Raw genomic sequence first — 19,486 nt, 5'->3', positions numbered from 1 at the left:
TGGGCCTAGAGGCAAAAAGGAGCTGTGACGTTCCTTCAAATATACCAGGGTTTCACGGGTATATGTATGTAGATTGTTCTGAGTTCGGGTTTTGCCCCATGTAATATTTTGAGTGTCTATGCGATGTTTCAGTGAAATCACATTCACCATTATCAGGCTGAAGTTGTTAGCTTCGTGCTGCTGTAAATATTTACAGCAGCACGAAGCTAACAACTTCAGCCTGATGATGGTGAATGTGATTTCACCGAAATGTCGCATAGACACTCAAAATATTACACGGGGCAAAACCCGAACTCAGAACAATCTACATATATATAATAAGCAGCAAGTGGCATGTTATAACTAACTATGTTGTAATGGTTATACAGTGTTCCCTCAATTTTCGCGGGTTCGAACTTCACGGAAAGTCTATACCATGGTTTTTCAAAAATATTAGTTAAAAAATACTTTGCTGGTTTTCCCCCTATACCACAGTTTCCCCCACCCGATGACATCATATGTCATCGCCAAACTTTCATCTGCCTTTAATAAATATTTTTTTTAATAAACTTTAATTAATAAACATGGTGAGTAATAATCTGAATGGTTGCTAAGGGAATGGAAAATTGCAATTTAGGGGTTTAAAGTGTTAATGGAAGGCTTGTGATACTGTTCATAGCCAAAATAGTGTATTTACTTCCGCATCTCTACTTTGCGGAAATTCAACTTTTGCGGGTGGTCTCAGAACACATCCCCCGCGAAAATCGAGGGAACACTGTATTTCAATTTAAGTGAAAATAATAGTGCAACTAGCAAAAACTATAATACCTCCAAGCTCCCTTCTAGCTCTGTTGTTCTGTTTTGTTTTGTTTTGTTTTGTTTTGTTCTGTTCTGTTATGCTCGGTTCTATTCTCTAATTCAGAGGTCTTCAAACTTGGCAACATTAAGACTTGAGGAATTCAACTCCCACAATTCTTCAGCCAGCTATGGTCCACAAGTCTCCAATTAGCTATTGGTACACAAGTCTTAAAGTTGCCAAGTTTGGGGACCCCTGCTCTAATCTGGTCACTTCATGCCTTATAGCATGGTTCCAAAAGGGGAACTTGTTTTCCCTAACTTCATCTTTGACTATTGCACTTTTTCTCCAAGCTGACCATTTACTATAATTATATTATATGTCTTCCTATATTTCTATGAAGATTCTTAATCACCCGGGTCATAGTTTCCCCAAAGGTGCCTTTTCAAAAGGCAATTAGACTTGCCATTTTTCTTAGAGATGTTTCACTTCTCCTGAGCTGAAGAAGCTTTTTGGATGAAAAACAAAAAATATTCAAGGAAAAACAAAGTCCAGTTGCTTTATGAAAAGACACCTTTAGTCATCCTATGTTCCTTGCCTCTTATGTAAGTATGAAGGTATGTACAAAGGGAATAGCATGCTTGCATTTAGCTTTGAATGCCATGGATGAACATTTCCAAGAGTAGATATTTCTGTGGTAGAAAGTTGGAAATCTAAAATAACCTCTCAAAACTCTAGTTGTCCAGGTGTGTGGGTTGTAGAAAAAGCAAAACAAAAACCTAACTCAAGTATTTAAAGGTGAGATTAAAAATTTCTCTGACACTGACACTCCATGTACACCTACTTGAATGTCCTGGTACCTAGACCCTAATTTAAATGTGCATTGTCTCTTATCCTTAGGTTTAGAGGGCCATCCTTATCTATTGACGCTTACGAAATTTCACATGGGTACTTTAATTAGGTTGGAGGAAAGTATTTATACCATAGAAATAATAGGTTTCCCTTCAGTGAAGCAAAGGAGTAAATGTAATTTGCTTCCACAAAACAAAATTGCTTTGCCTTGAACTATTTGGGGACATCAAACACTGGCTGTTGATGATTTCCAGCCTATGCAACTTCGATGTATGTTGTAATAGTCAAGCCTGGTGGCCTTGGAGCAGTATGCACTGAAGCTGCCCAGCATGGAAGAATTTTGTTTGTTTGTTTGTTGGTTGGTTGGTTGGTTGATTCATTGTATTTCTATGCTACCCAACTCCCGAAGGACTTTTGATGTGCTCTGAAAGGGCTCTAGTCTCTGACTCTGCTATATACTGCAAGTAGCCCCACAATCCCCATAAAATCAGACTAGAAACATTTTGACCAATGGTGCATCTCAAAGTTTTCTCCTGCAAGGTGAATTCTAGATGGGGGGGGGTGCAATATCCTTCAGAGCAAAAGAAACATGCTGCTGTGTTAAACAGAATGAAGGTGAGTAGCATGTATAATGGGAGAAGAATATTTGGTTATTTCTGCTGAGTTACCAACAATGTATTAAATAAAAGGAGCTATCAGTCATATAATGCATTTGTGTTAGGACATTAATGCTATGATTTTGTCCAAAAGTGATTTGGGATGAAACTAATTTGAGAGAGTCCTGGAAGGAGTATTTTAGACATTTTTTTATGGGGATAATAATAGTATGTCAAAGAATGTGTCTAAAATGAATGCCAGAAATTTTATCATTCTGCAAGCAAAAATGATGAAAGGGAAGGCATGAATGCTATGAGAATGTTGAAACATTGTGAGGCTTCAGGGGAAGATGATATCTGCTTCAGAAATGTTAAAATATGGATGCAGTTTGCTTGTGGAATGGCTATGTGACTTATATAATGTGTGTCTAAAGTCAGATGCTGAAGAGCAATTGTTTCCATTGGAAGGAGGGGTCAAGCAGGGAATTAGTCTGGACTTGCTATGTAAACACAAGAGGACAATGTCTTGACCCACCTGAACACTTTTCAGCCTTATCAAGTTTCTTTCACTGTGAAAGTTGCCAGTCTGGGGAGTTTCCTGTAGAATGGGCATAAAACAATAAAGCAGCCACTTGTGAAAGTCTGAAAGTCTACTTGTGTGGGTGGATCTAATTGTTCATGCTAAAAGCAGCATCTCTGTCTAACAAAAAGAAGAAGGCTATTATTGTTTTGTTGTACAAAAGAAAGATTAGTACGACTGGTTGGACACAAATACAACACAAAATGAGACATTTTACATACAGATGTACAAGGATATATGTAACTGAAATATGGATAAGAACTAAAATTAATGAATCTAATAAATATAATACATTTCTTTATGTAGGAAAATAAGAACAATAGTGATGTAAGAATACAATGATATGATAGACTTCTAAAGCAAGAATAACTAGATATTAGTTGGTTTGTTGAGTTATGTGGATTGTTAGGTTCGTTATGTCCTTTGTATAGGTTTGTAGATGTTTTTATGTATATATCTCTTCTCTTCTTCTTTTGCCTTTTTTTGCCTTTTTTCTGTATATTATATGCAGTGAAGGGCTACCAAAAGTTTTACTACCTCACTGTGGGCGTGGCCTTTGCAGGACGCCCTGCATTTTCTTTCAACATCTTTCAGTGCAAATTGGGTGCACTGGAGTGGAGCTCCATTTTCGCTACCCCACTGTGTCCCCCCCATGTCCAGGCAGTAGCCCACCCCTGCTTATAAGTAATAATTTTAAAAAATGCAATAAAATATATTATTTTTTTTTAAAAAAAGAAAGATAGCATTAATGGATGCAAAAACTACAGAGGATAGTTTTAGATTTAGGCAGATGTTTGGCAGAATTCTAATTGAAATATTAGGAGAGGTGTCAGTGAACATAATTCAGGAGAATGAAATTTTATGCCAAACAGGGGAGTGTCGACCAGAGTTTTCAGCGGAACATTCAGATATGCATCATTATGAGAAAGATTTACTGTATGACTTGGAGATAATGATAACATTGAAAAGACTTGAATTATGAATTGTGTTGTGAATAGGGACATTGAAGTTGATTGTGAAATATGACAAAGGTGTATAAAGTTATATGATTTGCCATGAATGTTAGATAGACTGTATGATGTAAAAAGGAATGTTGATCTGAACATTAAAGACCATGGTAGTTGTGTTTGATGGGGAAATGAAGTAAACATAAAAGGCAAAAAAAAAAAAACCCTTTACCATGAATGGTTGTTTGTTTATTTGTGTAAAATATTTACTAAAGATGGCAAGATGGCTGAAGAATGTTTAAGATATGTAAAGATGGGGAGAAGGATTGTCGGTAGTGTGTGATCTTTCCAAGGATTGAATATCAGAGAAGTGAAAATGACTGAATTAAGTAAGTTTCTGCTCACTTAGTTACATGGCAATGAGGCTGGGTATGTCAAACTGAATGCAGTGGCAAGGGGTAAAGTAAGCAAAAACAGAATCAAGAATGAATAGCTGCTAAATAAATGTAGTCAATGTAATGAAAACATAGAGCAGAAGGGAATGAACACCCATATATGGATGAGTGTACATGGCTTGGGCCAGGTTATTTGAAGGACCGTCTTTTCCTAATTGTATCTATCTGACATCCAGAGAAGGGAGGCAAAGTGTTTTAGGGGTCCTCTCTATTAAGGAAGTTCATCTAGTGAAACCAAAAAGAAAGGCGTGTCACCAGGCAGGATTGACACACTCTGCCTTCCAGCGTGACCTCACGCTGCTTCCCGGCCTATCAAGAGGCCGCAGCCCGGTTGCCATGGCAACCACGAAGGCACACACAGAGCGGCTATGGTTCCCGGCTCAATTAATGGCCGCCGTTACCATGGAAACGGGCGGGAAGCTTCCTTCCCTTTCCCGCCCGATCTGCCTTCAAACATGGCCGCCGCCCTGAACAGCCGAGCCACCTCAGCCGAGGAGCCGCCTTCTAGAAGTCCACAAGGTGGTAGTTCCCTCCTTGTGGGGCAGCATCTCTGCAGAGATAAGTTGGGTTCCACCTTAATACTCTTACAAAAGGTCCTGAAGACATGGTTTTTCCAGTAGACCTGGGGGCTCCAGGTGATACAGGTTTGTCGGAATTTTGTCAACAGTTGGGTTGGTAGACAAGGGTTTGTTAAATTTTGTATTTGTGGTTTTGCTTCCGTAAACTGCCTGGAGTCAGTTGGTCAGCCATATAAATATTTTAAATAAATAAATAATGAACTTGTGCACAGTAGAAATAGGTTGATTGATTCCCCATGTTCTGATATTACATGGAACTAATATTCCCATGCAGATGTACTACTTGTACTGGACTATAGCTAGTAACATCCCCAGCAATTGCAATAATATGTTGGCTGGGGTATGATAGAATGTGACACATCACAGCTGAACCAGCAGTCCTCTCCTCCAGGCAATTGGCCTTTTTCCATGTGCTGGCAGTGCACAATCACAGATGACTTGATCAGTTATGCATTAGTCTTTGTTATTTAGACTTCCCAACTGCTGTGAAGAAGGGTGAGAAAATGGCAATTCCTAATTCCTGGTGTTTTGATGGAGAAAGGGTGAACAATTTACTTAGAAACATAGACAGAAAAAGATCTCCCATCTAGTCTGCCCTTATACTATTTCCTGCATTTTATCCTAGGTTGGATATATGTTTATCCCAGGCATGTTTAAATTCAGATACTGTGGATTTACCAACCACTTGTCGTCTTTCTACTCTTCTGTGGTTATAGAAGTTGAAAAGTGAAGCAGACAAAGATGGAGGGCTTTCAGAGACTTATTTAGATGACCATCTCGATTGTGGTGGAAGAAGGGACAATTAGCTTGCTAGGAAGAAGACCAAACAACATGGAATTAGTTAGACCAAGATGAATAATACAGGCCTAAATAATATAGGCTAAAATTATTGTCCTATTAAGGTTATATAGCAGGGCTTTTGAACCTGTGAAGCACATTGTTTGGCCCCTCCTCATGACCCAGTTAAATATGTCTTATGATCACTTCTTTAGAAAGCTAGATTAAGAAAGGCTATAATAAAACAATACTCATCAACTGTAAAAATTTAATTATAGAACCTAATATAAAATACAGAAATCTCACAACTATGTTTGGTCAATTTATGTTTAATGATTACCTACTTGAGTCCAGAGACTTAAATGGGTCCACTGTGCTCCACTAATACTATTGTCTATTGAAAGTTTATTTTGGTATTTTGAAGGGATTAAAGGTGCAGCTCTGGAAAATAAAAGGATTAGTTAGGTAATTAAAAGTATAATTGATCACCAAAGGAAGTGGGGTTTTTTCCCTCCAATAATGCAGCAGCATAATTGATATTGACTGTACACTTTTAATTTGATTTTCTGTAAGTCCAGACTGAAGGACAAAATAAGAAAGAGCAAAGGTAGCAAGTAATAATGAGTTCCAGAATGAAAATGGATCTTTAAATGTAATTCCTCCTGCCAGTAATTTGGAACCTAAAATTATATTGCTAAACAAAAAAAAATCTATTATTGTACTGCTGTGCGATTTGGAAGAAACTTTTGATGCTTCTTTTCCATATGAAATTGGAATTCATGTCAATTTCAGTTGATTTCAGCTTTTGACTTTGGAACTACATTAGCCAACCCAATGGATAACCTGTGGCAAAAGAAAAGTAGAGAGAGTAAAATATAATTATTAATTTGATTTTTATTGATTGTCCTTCTGCTAGGCATTTCTTTTATTAACACCTAGAAAGTAATCATTGGTCAAAATCATACGGTTATTAAAGCATTAAATTTGAATTTGTTCTTGTCTCAAAGCTCAGTTTTGGAGGAATCCCAGTCCCAGGAAAACCAGGAACCTTCCAGAAGAAAAATTTCCATGGTTGTATTGAGAACCTATATTACAATGGAGTCAATATCATTGACCTAGCCAAAAGGCGGAAACCACAGATCCACACAGTGGTAAGAATTTGAAGCACCTTTTTTGGGGGGTGGGAGAAGAGGGTGACACTTTGTTTTCCTGAAATTGTTCTGGTTGACAAATTTGCTCACCCTGTGAAGCAAGTTTCTTAGGTAAGAAAATTCCTTCCTTCCTTCCTTCCTTCCTTCCTTCCTTCCTTCCTTCCTTCCTTCCAAAAAGGTTTTCTTTTTGGAAGTCAGTTAAAAAATCCACAAGAATGCATCTGAAAATTTCAGCAATCTTGGTTTAAGTATTCCTTTTGAAAGAAGTTTAAAAGAGCTGGTAGCTGAAGGAAATAAATATGAGAAGTACTGCCATTACTGTACATTAAATATAAAAAGGTGAGACTCTGAAGCACATTTTTGAAAATGTGTATTCAGTTTTTGTTTGCTAGCCCAGGCCCACATCCTATGGAATTGGGGGCATCTGAGAAGGGGTGGTGAATCAGAAATTTCAAGATGGTGGTTGTGACCAGCAAATGAAAAAGATCCAATAGATCACTTACAACTTATAATTGCAGGGCAATTTTCTGATCCACCACGTAGGACAAACAAGCAGAAGACTGGGAGAGTGCACTAGTGAATAGCAATAGCATTTAAACTTATATACCACTTCGTAGTGCTTTTACAGTCCTCTCTAAGCGTATTGCCCTTAACAATCTCATTTTACCCACCTTGGAAGGATGAAAGGCTGAGTCAACCTTGAGCTAGTGGTGAGATTTGAACTGCTGAACTACAGCTAGCAGTTAGCTGAAGTAGGATGCGGTGCTGTACTGTAACCACTGTGCCACCCCGGCTCTAATACCAAACAGCAGTCAAAAAACATAATGGAAAGTACTTAATCTCACAACATATAGATAGATTCAACCTTTTCTTTTGCTTGGAAAAGTATTAACATAATAGGCCAAGCCAGATCAAAATAATAGGGAATTCCAGAAAGCTGGGTATTCAGACTAATCAGCCATCAATAGACACACAGAGATACAGTAAATCACATTTCCGCATTATTCAAAACAGAGAATAAAGAACCTAGGAAATAAACAAACAAGCAAAATAGAATAATTCCCTCTACCAGTTCACATCCAGATAAACAGGGATCAATACCAAAGGAACAATCAGTCAGAAAGCGATGCACTGATCAAGGCACTTCCAAGGAAGAAACTGCACACACTCACACCAAAATTGGTAGGACAAGATACCTACCAATTTTGGTAGGACAAGATACCTACCAATTTTGGTAGGACAAGATACCTACCACCAGGCAGCTAAACCCTCACTTACTCACACTAATGGCATTATGTAGGTAGGTAATAAAATGTCGACAAGCAAACAACCAATTTCGGACAGCACCAAAAATTCCACAGTTCAACCTTACTAACAGATTTTTCTTCCATTGAAACTGTTCCACTGTTGCTTGTGTTTTACCATTAACAATTTTCCCCTTACATTTAAATGAAATGTAGATAGCTATAAGCAAGATCCATTATTTCTGGTCCTTTCATGTCTCCTTTCAGTTTCCTTTTCTCCTTTCTGATTTTTGGTTCTTCTCCCTCCTTGTTTTTATATACTACAAAAATCTTTTTTCTTACCATTTTAGCAGCAAATACAAAATCCATTTCCTGCAGTAATAATTAGTTATACTGTCATGATTACAAATACATGCTTCATGCTTCTGGCTTGCCAGTGTCTCAAAAATGCATCCTTCAAAACTGAAGAAAAACATCTGATGAGACACAAAGCCAAGACTGTACAGAATTGTTTTCTGAGGTGGTGAAACACATGCAAAATTGAAAACACATATGTCGGAAATGTGACCATCATAAATAGTGCTTTGCTTCTTATACTCAGCCTTGTGTTTCTTACCCTCAATGCATTCAGTGCAAAGCCATCTATCATGGTGTTGAAAGGATAACAGACCCACCCTATGATTTCTATGGAAGCCAAAGTCTGCACTGTATATATGGAAGCATTTTTAAATACCTGGAATAGAAGATTATTTACTACCATTTTTCATACTCATTTTAGGTGAAAGAAAGCTTTCACTTCTTCCTTTCTCTTTTTTTCTTGCAATAAACATTTTGGTAAAGAAGAATAAATGAAATGTCCATCAGTGTATTGGATGGGCTGTGTTAGGCTATTACTCCCAATCTATTTAATTTGCTTTCAATTTTTCATTTTGTGTTCCCTGAAGACAATACCATTGTTGCAAAGATTCTCCATTTATTATCATGTTGTCTATATCATATTGTTGATCAGGACGGAAAAAACATGTGAACTTTGAAAAATAACATCCTATATCAAAGTCTGAAATTTCTGATACTCACACAGCACAATTTTTGCATGTTCTCCTAAAACCCTCTGTGTACCCCATTTTTTTGTAAAAACAGGTAAAAATTGGGTCTGTTCTTGCAAAAACCAGGTTTGGGAGGCTTTCAGAGTGCTCCCGGGGGCTAGGGAGGACAAAAACCTTTTTTTCTAACTTACCTCTTTGAAATCTTGATGCGTCTTATACACTGGTGTGTTTTATAGTTGAAAAATATGGTAAATCAGTTATTCTCTTGGATGGGAATTATTAACATGCTACTTCAGTAAAGAGCAGTGAACCTCAAAATATGATTGGTTTTGCTCACAATTCTGAGACATTGTAGTACTTTTTATTTTTTGTACCCTCGTTATTGCCAGAGTGAATTGGATGCATAAATGATGGTATGTAAAATTTGCACAATAGGTGATGAGAAGAAGAGGGATTCTGGCTAGAAGAAAAGGAATAACTTTTTAACAATTACTATGCACATACAAACATATTCCAGATTCATTAGTAAGTAGAACAAAGAACTAATGCATAACATTATCTGTATACTGAGTTGGCTCTGTATACTTTGATGTCTTAGAAGACAGTTTAATTATTGGTCATTTGCTTGGATAATTAAGAAGTGTTCCATACTCTGAATATTCAGCCTATTTTGAAGTCCACAAGTCTACCTCTGAACTAGATGCCTCAAATACCTCTGAACTAGATGTTCTGATAGATCAGTGTTTTACAAATTTGGCAACTTTTAAGATGTGTAGACTTCAACTTCCAGAATGCTCTCCAGTCGATTTTGGAAATCCACAAATTTTGTTTTTGTAGGTTTTTATATATATTATATATATTATCCTGAACAGCATATCTGTTAAGGGCAATTCTAATAGAAACATGCTTTATGCATAAAAATATAGAAAGGCATCTAAGGATCACTAATCTCCCCACCTTCATGGACCATAATTTCTGCTTTGCCTGAATATGCAGCATCTATGCTCTGTTATTGAACTGTGATCATTCTGGCCCTTAAAAATGGACACAAAATTCTCTCAATCACAATAATTGTCCTCCATTCTCTTTATTTATAGTATGGGGCTCTGAAAATAGACACAAAGTTATCTCAATCATAAAACTGTCCTCCTCTGTCTTTATATTCTAGAATAGTCAGATAATGAGGAAAAGCTGAGCAGGAAAGATACATGGACAGACATTATTATTGATCTGATTTATCCTAGAACTGTTATCATTGGGAAAAAAAGGACCTTTACACTAATACATAAGATTCCTTCCCTACCCCACCCCATTACATTTTGGGAAGGATCTGTTGGTTTTCCTCAGTTCTTTCCTTGATTTATTTTCAAAGTTGTCCAACTAAATGTGCCAGATACACATTTGGGCTGAAAAACAGATGGGGTGGGTCCAACCAGTGATGGGATTAGCCAGTTCATTGAACTGGGCAGAATTTTAACAACCAATTTTTCCAAGCCGGTCTGAACTGGCTGAAGCCCATCTCTCTATCTAGCATCAAACTCAAAGCCTTCTGATTGTGGGACAAGAGCTCCTCCTCTAGGCCACTGCACAATGATGGGCTCCGAAGGGAACGCAGGAACGCAGTTCTGGTAGCAAAATTTGGAGCTCCACCCCAAAGCACCCAATTGGCACTGAAAGATGTTGAAACAAAATGCATAAGCCACGCCCACAATGTGGTAGTAAAAATTTTGGTAGCCCATCACTGCAGCTGCACCACTCCATTTTATTTGTATCCTACCTTTTTATTATTATTTTTATATACATAACTCAAGGTAGTGAACATATCCAACACAACCTTCTCCTCCTCTTATTTTCCCCACAGCAACAATCTTGTGACAAAAGAAAGAATGGCTTGCCCAAAGTCACTTAGCTGTCCTACCTGGCTAAGGTGGGACTAGAACTAACAATCCCATGGTTTCTAACCTTGTGCTTTAGCCACTACACCATTATTTCAATGTTACCTTATACACTTAGGTTAAACAAATACCATTAGCTAGATAGGTATGCATGCATAAAGAAACAACCACTACTTCTTTGTGTTGTGTGAGAAACCATTGTGTTATCTGCAAAGGAAAAGAGGATGTGGTGACACAGAGGTTTAATGATGCTGGAACTGCTGGCCAGAAACTACCTGCACTCTGGCAGTTTAGCCCAGCTCCAAAAGATGGAGCGAGGTCCCATGACTTGCCCACCAAGCAGTTCCAAAGCAGGCAATATTGCAAACAGATAAATGGATAACACTTCACTGGGAAAAAGTACCTAGCAGTGTTCATGTGTGTGGAGAGAGGTAACCAGCATTGGACACCTCCAGGCACAACATCAGGAAATACTGGTAAAAGATACTAGAAGAGCCATCAACCCAAGCATGCTAGCTTATTGGTGTAAATCTACTTTTCCCACTGCGGTGCACCAAGGATAGGCACACAAGAACTGAACGGAATAAACTAGCCATCTCGGCTGTCAGAACTGCATAGCATGTGTATATTTTCCACATGTTTAGCATATGTAGATTTTCCTGATGTTGTATGCCATACACTAAATAAATAAGAAGCAAAGAAAACACAAAAGAGTTGAGTGTGTTATGTCACAATTACTTAATCCTCAACTCTGACAATTTTCTGTCCTCTTTCTCTGCTCTTGGGGAAGAATAGATACAATAATCCATGATATTGTCAGTCCTATGGAGGTAAACCAGATACAGACATAGACTCCACATAGACCTGAAACTACTTTTATCCAGATTGGCTTTAGTGAACAGAATTTTGCAAGTCTTGGGATGCTCCCTTTCCTCCATCTTTTCTCTTTAGGTGAATTTAAGGTGTGTCAGTCTTCCCAGATAAACCAGAGAGAAAACTTGCTGACCTAATTCTATTTTATTTTAAGGCTGCATTAACAGTTGAAAGTACTGTGCATTTTTCTCATCACCACTTTTAATTGCTTGATCCATTAGGGTGGGTTCCGATTCCCCCCCCCCCTGATCTTTAAGCCATTGGGGACTCCCGCCCCCACATGTTTGATTCTTTCCTAGGCAGAATTTCTTTCCCTAATTTCCTAAGGTCATGCACACATTCCTTATATGAAGTATCTATCTGAGATACTTTTGCACCTCTCCACATTCATCTGGGCTTTTGCAATGTTTATCTGTGTGTTGCCTTAGTAACAATCATTCCCCTCTCATCAAGGCCATGCGTTTTCCCCTTTCAGCCTCCACTTTTCAACAGTCTCAGCCTACAAGGTGAGTTTAAAAAGAATCAAGAAGATAACAATGGAACCCATCTAAAATACACCTAAGCCCACAAATTGTGTCCTTTGTGGAGGGTGGATAGTTTGTGCACAACCAGTTTAGGGTGTTGTGTATAGTGGCCCATTTATTATACTGTAACAGTATTTTATCTTTTATTATGAACCTTGGAAAAAGCATAGGACATTTGCCATTTTTTTTCCACCTTTCTGAATTTCTCATTAACACCTTACTGATTATCTATTTTTGTCATAAACTCTGCTCTAACACTTGAAACTAGATATAGAACAAGTCTGCATATATCATAGGTTTCCAAGGGTTCATTTAGACCATCAATTCTAATCCCCTTTCCTACACAGGAAGCTAAATTAAAGAATCCACAAAAGAGAGCTGTCAAGCTTTTGCTTAAATACAATCAATGACGGGGAACCCACCACTTCTCTGGCTAATTGGTTTCTACTCACAGATGGCTCTAACAGTTAGGAGGTGTTTCCTTTCATTCAATCAGAATGGAACTTATTGCAATTTAAATCCATTATTCCATGCCCTGCCTCTTGGAAGGATAGATAACAAGCTTTAGTTGGGATTGCTTTCATATTCCCCTCTTAGAACTTTCTTCTCAAGACTAAATATTCCTCGTTCCTTCCATCTTTCTTTCTATCTATCACTCAGCTCCAAGTCTTCATATTGCCCTTTTCTGACCCTGTTCCATTTTTATCAGAGTCAAAAATTTAAAGTTTGGTGTTCAGCCCTTGAACAAAACACAAGATTAACAAATACAGAATATATCAGAGCTATTATTTTCCCTGATTGGGAAACTATTTTTTAATTGCTGCAGCCTAAAATTAAAGCTGTCTTTTCTAAAACCTTCATAGGCTATTGATTCATATTCATTTGGTAATCAACTGTAATTCTAAGAACCTTTTCACAAACTCTATATTGTTACCGAAGCTGATCCTTTTATTATATACCTAGCATAAATATCCCAACCTGTAAGTACAAAGTTCAAGCTAACTACTTTATTATGTTCTGCCCATAATGAAAGAATCTTCCCATTATGGGAACAATTAGATAAGTTTGGTATCAGATAAGGAACTTGGTAGAGGGAGGGTGGTTAGTCCTAGGACTTTTGCAGTTGTACAATGATTCTAGCTGAACTTTGTGCTTGATCCCTCCTTCTTGTCAGGTTGAATCTTCCCAACACCTGTGCATTTGATTTGTCTTTCCTAAGTGAATAACTGTGCACTTGTCTATTAAATCACATTCTGTTATTTTAAGCCCACTACTCTAACCTATCAAAATAATGATAAATTTTCTTTCTGTTATACTGGATATTAGCTATCCTATTCAAGTTTTCATCATCTGAAAATTTGATAAACATTGGTTTTGCTTCTTATCAAGCCATTAATAAAAGATGCTGAAGCGTACATACCCCAGGTACAATATTGTGGCCCTCACTGAATACCTTAAGACAGTTTGATGAAGAAATACTCGTACTCCTTAAAAAAACCCAGTTATTTACCCATTTACTCATATTACCTATACCTTTGTAGAATGAGAGTTTTACTTGTATTTGCTTGAAGTTAAGCTAAAAGTAATCTAGAGATGTCCAAGACTGCGTGGACAGCTATAACCTCCATTAAAACATTGGTATAATTTTCTTTCAGATTTTTGTGGATGTCAGGAAAGAAAATAATAGGATCTGCATGCATGCTCTTTTATTATTTAATTTTGAATTCTTCCATATATTTATCAATACAAGATCTCTCTTTATCATATAAAGATCCACTGAGTTTTCTTCATAATATTGTATTGGCAGGATTTGCATACCTTGCTAAGTCATGAAATGTTTGTGAGCTGGCATGTTTTGCAGTAGCTATGGATTATAAATCATTGTCAATTATAAAACAATGTGATTTAGTCAAATATATGATCCCAGTTAATTGTTTATTCCATGAAACCTATCTGGATGCAATGTTTAAATCCCTCATTGCTTCACTGCAATCAAAATATTATTCATATTATTCAATTTCTCATTCAACCAATCATTGCAACATTCAATGTACGTTTTCAAATTAGCCAATATTCAAGGGAGGGGGGAGTTGTCATTGACTTAAATATCTTTACCTGGGATACAATATTGATTTAGTTCTTGGCCCAGACATTCTAATCAGCCTTTCCCAATATGAAGCATTCCACAGGACCATAACCTGGCTATAATGGTTAGTCTAATAGAAGTTGTGTTCCACTACACTTGAAAAGGGGAGAATTCATTTAAAATATTCTACAGATGGATTGAATTGCTGTGAAATAGTGTAAATGACAGATCACTTAGACTATTTTCATAAAAGCGTCTTCTCCAAATAGAATACATACAGTAATTGCTTTCGTTCATATTATCTATAAGACATTGCTCCTTAATAAATTATCAAACTCTACATAGCTGGCAAACACGTGAAGAAATACCACAATTTTTTCAGAAGGACAACTTTAATGCTGGATGGAATAATAATATATTTTTAAAACCTTAAAATTATTAAGCAGACTTACAATAATCTAATTAACATGGAGTCTGTAATGTTTCTTTCTTCCATCCTTCACCTCTGGTCTAGGATGCCTCTTCTCACTTGCCCTGAACATCTCCACGCACACACCCTCCTCTCTGATTTTCAGACTTCCCAAAAAATATAGACAATGTGCTGAATTGTAAAATGAATAATTCCTGAAAGCCAAATCGTGTAGCCATGATTATTCTCAGAATATAGTTCCAAATGAGGAGAATAAAGTTGCAGTAGTGGGTTTTTTTTCTTACTTAAAGGGTGAAAGTCCTTAAAACCATGTGTATGTTTTCAGAAAAGGCAGTTGTCCCAGTACCAGTAGTTACTGACTGGTTGCACATATTTAAGTCATTTTTATTATTTTTCTTCCTTATTTTGATTTACATTTTGATTGAATACCTGCACTTTTTGTTGAACATTTATTTTATTTCAAATGGATAGAGCAAGACATTTTATGATTCCTGACATACAGTTATATATTTTGACTTTCAAAGCTAGAAATCAGAAACTATGGAAAACGATTAGAACCTGGTGCAAGGAGTTTGAATTGGAAATATTCACTTTTCAAAGTAACCCTTTGAATGACCAAATATATCTCAAAAATTAAACTCTGTATACATTTGTGAAAATTCACCACTTTTGGTTGTCCTGTCTTGTTAGATCCTTGTGAGTTTGCAAGATTAGATGCAGACTTTCTTTGTTTTTCTCCATTCAAAAGAGGAAGTTACCAAGTTATCCCCATTTTCTCAGTTTTTGACCTTTGCTTTGGATCAGAATGATCGATATCATTTTCAGATGGGCTGAGAGTGCCCCCGGCACTCATGTCTCAAGCACTGGTACCAGGCAATTAAGTGATGATGCTCATTTTCTGCAACAGAAAGGCTGAGATATCTTCTGTTGCAAAGTTGGCCACTGACTTAAAAGCTTGGGAAACTCAGATAAACAAAATCCAGAATTGCTAAGCCAAGTATATGATCCTTCATTTCTCCCAATGGGATGAAATTTCAGTTGACTGAGCATTCTTCTTTTGTTATCTGATATTTGGAGGTGGGTGGTGGTGGTGAGCAAGACACTATTGGTAAGTTTAATTCAAGTAAATAAACCATAGTTTTTCAACTACTAGAAATAATTCTTTCCCCCATTAAAAAGTATATAGATCTATATAGATGTTTCTGGAATATGAATGTATTAAACCCTGTTATTCCCAGGAAAAAAAAATTAGTATGTCTTGTTAAATAATGCAACAATTATCTGAAGAAATTATTTATTTTCTTTTTTTCAATGTTGTCCTATCAAAAGTAGGGAGGCACTAAGTTTGAAAAATGACAGACTCTACATCAAAGTAGAAACATAATTATCAGAAGATGCTACAGTGGTACCTCTATCTAGAAATGCCTCTATGTACGAACTTTTCTAGATAAGAACTGGGTTCTTCTCAAGAACCATTTTCTACTTACAAACCTGAGCCTCTGAAACTGAAAAGGCAGGGAGAAGCCTCTCTAGGAATCTCCTGGTAGGAAACAGGTCCAGAAAAGGCGGGCAGAAGCCTTTGTGGAGCCTCTCTAGGAATCTCCTGGGAAGAAACAGAGCCAAAAAAGATGGGGAGAAGCCTCCATGGGACCTCTCTAGGAATCTCCTGAGGGGAAACAGGGCATCCACCCTCTGTGGTTTTCCCAATCTCACGCATTATTTGCTTCCTATGGGATAAATGCTTCTTCTTACAAACTTTTCTACTTTAGAACCTGGTCACAGAACGAAGTAGAGGTACCAATGTAACTATGTCCCTCCTCCTTATTATTGTTCTTATCCTAGTTATCCTAGTTATTAAAGCTAAAGGTTCCCTTCTTACATATATGCTAGCCATTCCTGACTCTAGGAGGTGCTGCTCATCTCCATTTCAAAGCCAAAGATCCAGCAATGTCCAAAGATATCTCCATGGCCATGTGGCCAGCATGACTAAACTCTGAAGGTGCACAGAATGCTGTTACCTTCCCACCAAAGTTGGTCCCTATTTTTCTACTTGCATTTTACATGCTTTCGAACTGCTACATTGGCAGAAGTTGGGATAATTAATGGGAATTCACTCTGTTACACGGCACTAGGGATTTGAACCACCAAACTGCTGTCCTTTCTGATTGACAAGCTCAGTGTCTTAGCCATTGACCCACCACATCCCATATCCTAATTATTACATTGTATTAATTCTTGCATTAACATGTGGGATGTGATGTCTCAGAAGTTAAAGATTCACCCTCTATCTCATCAGGATGCCAAAATTTCTTCATGAGCAATATCCTGTTCAATAATCTATTGCAATGATGCAATAATCTATTTTAATGATCTATAAGCAAACAATTTAATTTATCTTTTATATTTGCTAAAAGTATCCATTTGAAATTAAGCAATGACCCATTGGATTTTTTTAAAAAAAATAGGTAGTGGCAAAACTCTTGTCTGATGACAGGATCTACCAAAGAAATGTAAAATATATTCCTTTAAATGTCTCAGTTTAGTAAGTTAAAATTGTTATAAAAGCAGCAGAAACCCCTTTGGAGTAGATTTCAGTATCTGTTAAAGGGATCATTAATCAGACTGCAAACACTGGACTCCATGGAGTTCTCAAATGCCAGATGAATGCACTAGATAAAATTTTTAGAAGCTAGACACATCAGATCACTTGCTTTCCCCCTGAGGTCCAGAAACTTCTTATCCTATATTGAAGCCAGGGAAAAGTTTGGTTTTAAATTTAAGTGGCATTACATTATTATATCAACTATTTCAGGGGAAGCACGGGGATAGACTGAGGCGTGATCATTTTTTTGGTAATAATAATTGTGAGAAAACTGGTCAATTGTCCAGTACATATATACAGTGATCCCTCGAGTTTCGCGATCTCGATCTTCGCGAAACGCTATATCACGATTTTTCCACCGATGACGTCACTCTCTTCCTTCCTTTCTCATCTTTCTTTCTCTCTCTCTTTCTCTATCTTGCTTCTTCCTCTCTCACACTCTCTTCCTCCCTCTCTCATCTCTTTCTTTCCTTCTCTCTCTTTCTCTATCTCTCCGCCTCTTGCTGGCGGGCGGTGGGCGGGCGAGCGGGGGCATCAGCGAGGAGCCAGGGTTTCCCCTTTGCGTGGGCGGCTGGGAAACCCCGATCTTCGTCTGCTCGCTGCTGCTGCGCCGAGCAGATCAGCTGCTGGGCAGCTGAAGGAACCTTCCCTGGGTCTTCCCCCTCTTGCTGGCGGGCGGGCGAGCGGCGGGCATCAGCGAGGAGCCGGGGTTTCCCCTTTGCGTGGGCGGCCGGGAAGACCCAGGGAAGGTTCCTTCGGCCGCCCAGCAGCTGATCTGCTCGGTAGCGCAGCAGTGAGGAGGCGAATCGGGGTTTCCCCACATTTAGAACTTACCTTTTCTTACTACTCACTAAAACTTTATCTGTATGGCCCAATTATGTTGTCATCAAGCAAGGCAAGCAGTCTTTCTGGAGGGCAGTAATGGATGACATCACCTTCTATTAATCTCTCACTCACCTTCAAAGTGACTCACAATGTGTTTCTCCATTCAACTTTTGAAATATCCTTTCCCATCTTCAAGTGACTGGGAGAAAATAAAGGACTCGGGTGGCTCACAATATGTCAAAAAACAATATACAGCATACATAATTTAAAAATTCAATTAATATAACTAAAACTTTAAACACTAATAGAGTTAAAACGATCCATTAGCATTCATGCATTGAAACATACTACATTCGTTGGCCAGGGGTCTAATGGCCACAAACCTGGTGGCATAAATAGGTCTTTAAGCTTTTACGGAAGGCGGGGAGGGTCGGGGCAGTGCGAATCTCCAAAGGAAGATGATTCTAGAGGGCCAGGGGCCCTACAGAGAAGGCCCTTCCCCTAGGTCCCACCAAACAACATTGTCTAGTTGACAGGACCTGGAGAAGGCTGACTCTGTGGGACCTAACCGGTCACTGGGACTCATGCGGCAGAGGGCAGTCCCAGAGGTAATCTGGCCCGATGCCATATAGAGCTTTATAGGTCATAACCAACACTCTGAATTGTGTCCAACACTTTGAATGAATGGTACACACCTGAGATTATTAAAGAAAAAAAGAAGAAGAGGAGGACAAACTGGCTGTTCAAATTAGAAAAATAATAATTGAAGCAACATCAATCACAAAATTTGCCTGGTTGGAAATCAGGCAAATTTTGTGGTTGACGTTGCTTCGATTACTATGCTACATAAAAATTATAGCCACTGTTCTATTTAAGTACAGATAGCTCTTGTTTAGAGACTTCAAATGGCACTGGCAACTAACTTCATTAAGCAAAGCTGTCAAGCATTGGTCACAAAGGTATTATGAGTAGCATGCCCCAATTTATAAGTATACAGTAATATAAATCCAATAAATAAATAAATAAATGAAATAAAATTGACATATAAAAGAACCGATGACAGTGTCTGATATAAGCTGTATTTTAGTGGATATGAAATGGGTTAATATACCAATGAATATACAGAACAGCATTATATTCTGATCAAAAATGTTCCCCCAAAGTTTATATACTAGATATGGAGGCTTTGAAAAGAGAATTAGGGAAAGTTGCTTTAAAAACGTGTATATTTTAGGAAAAGCTTTGAACAA

General features: G+C 37.8%; 1 protein-coding gene across 1 annotated transcript in view; it reads left to right on the top strand.

The window, feature by feature from the left end:
- Positions 1 to 19,486, top strand: part of CNTNAP5 (contactin associated protein family member 5) — a 485,513-nt gene that overhangs the window by 235,464 nt on the left and 230,563 nt on the right. The window contains exon 7 of the mRNA XM_070729992.1: positions 6,568 to 6,711. Within this exon, the coding sequence (XP_070586093.1) occupies positions 6,568 to 6,711 (144 nt within the window). The remainder of the gene's footprint in view (positions 1 to 6,567; positions 6,712 to 19,486) is intronic.

Source organism: Erythrolamprus reginae, chromosome 1 (genome assembly GCF_031021105.1).
Source record: "Erythrolamprus reginae isolate rEryReg1 chromosome 1, rEryReg1.hap1, whole genome shotgun sequence".
Classification (NCBI taxonomy): domain Eukaryota; kingdom Metazoa; phylum Chordata; class Lepidosauria; order Squamata; family Dipsadidae; genus Erythrolamprus; species Erythrolamprus reginae.
Note: the sequence above shows the minus strand (reverse complement) of the source record. Positions and strands in the feature narration are given on the sequence as shown.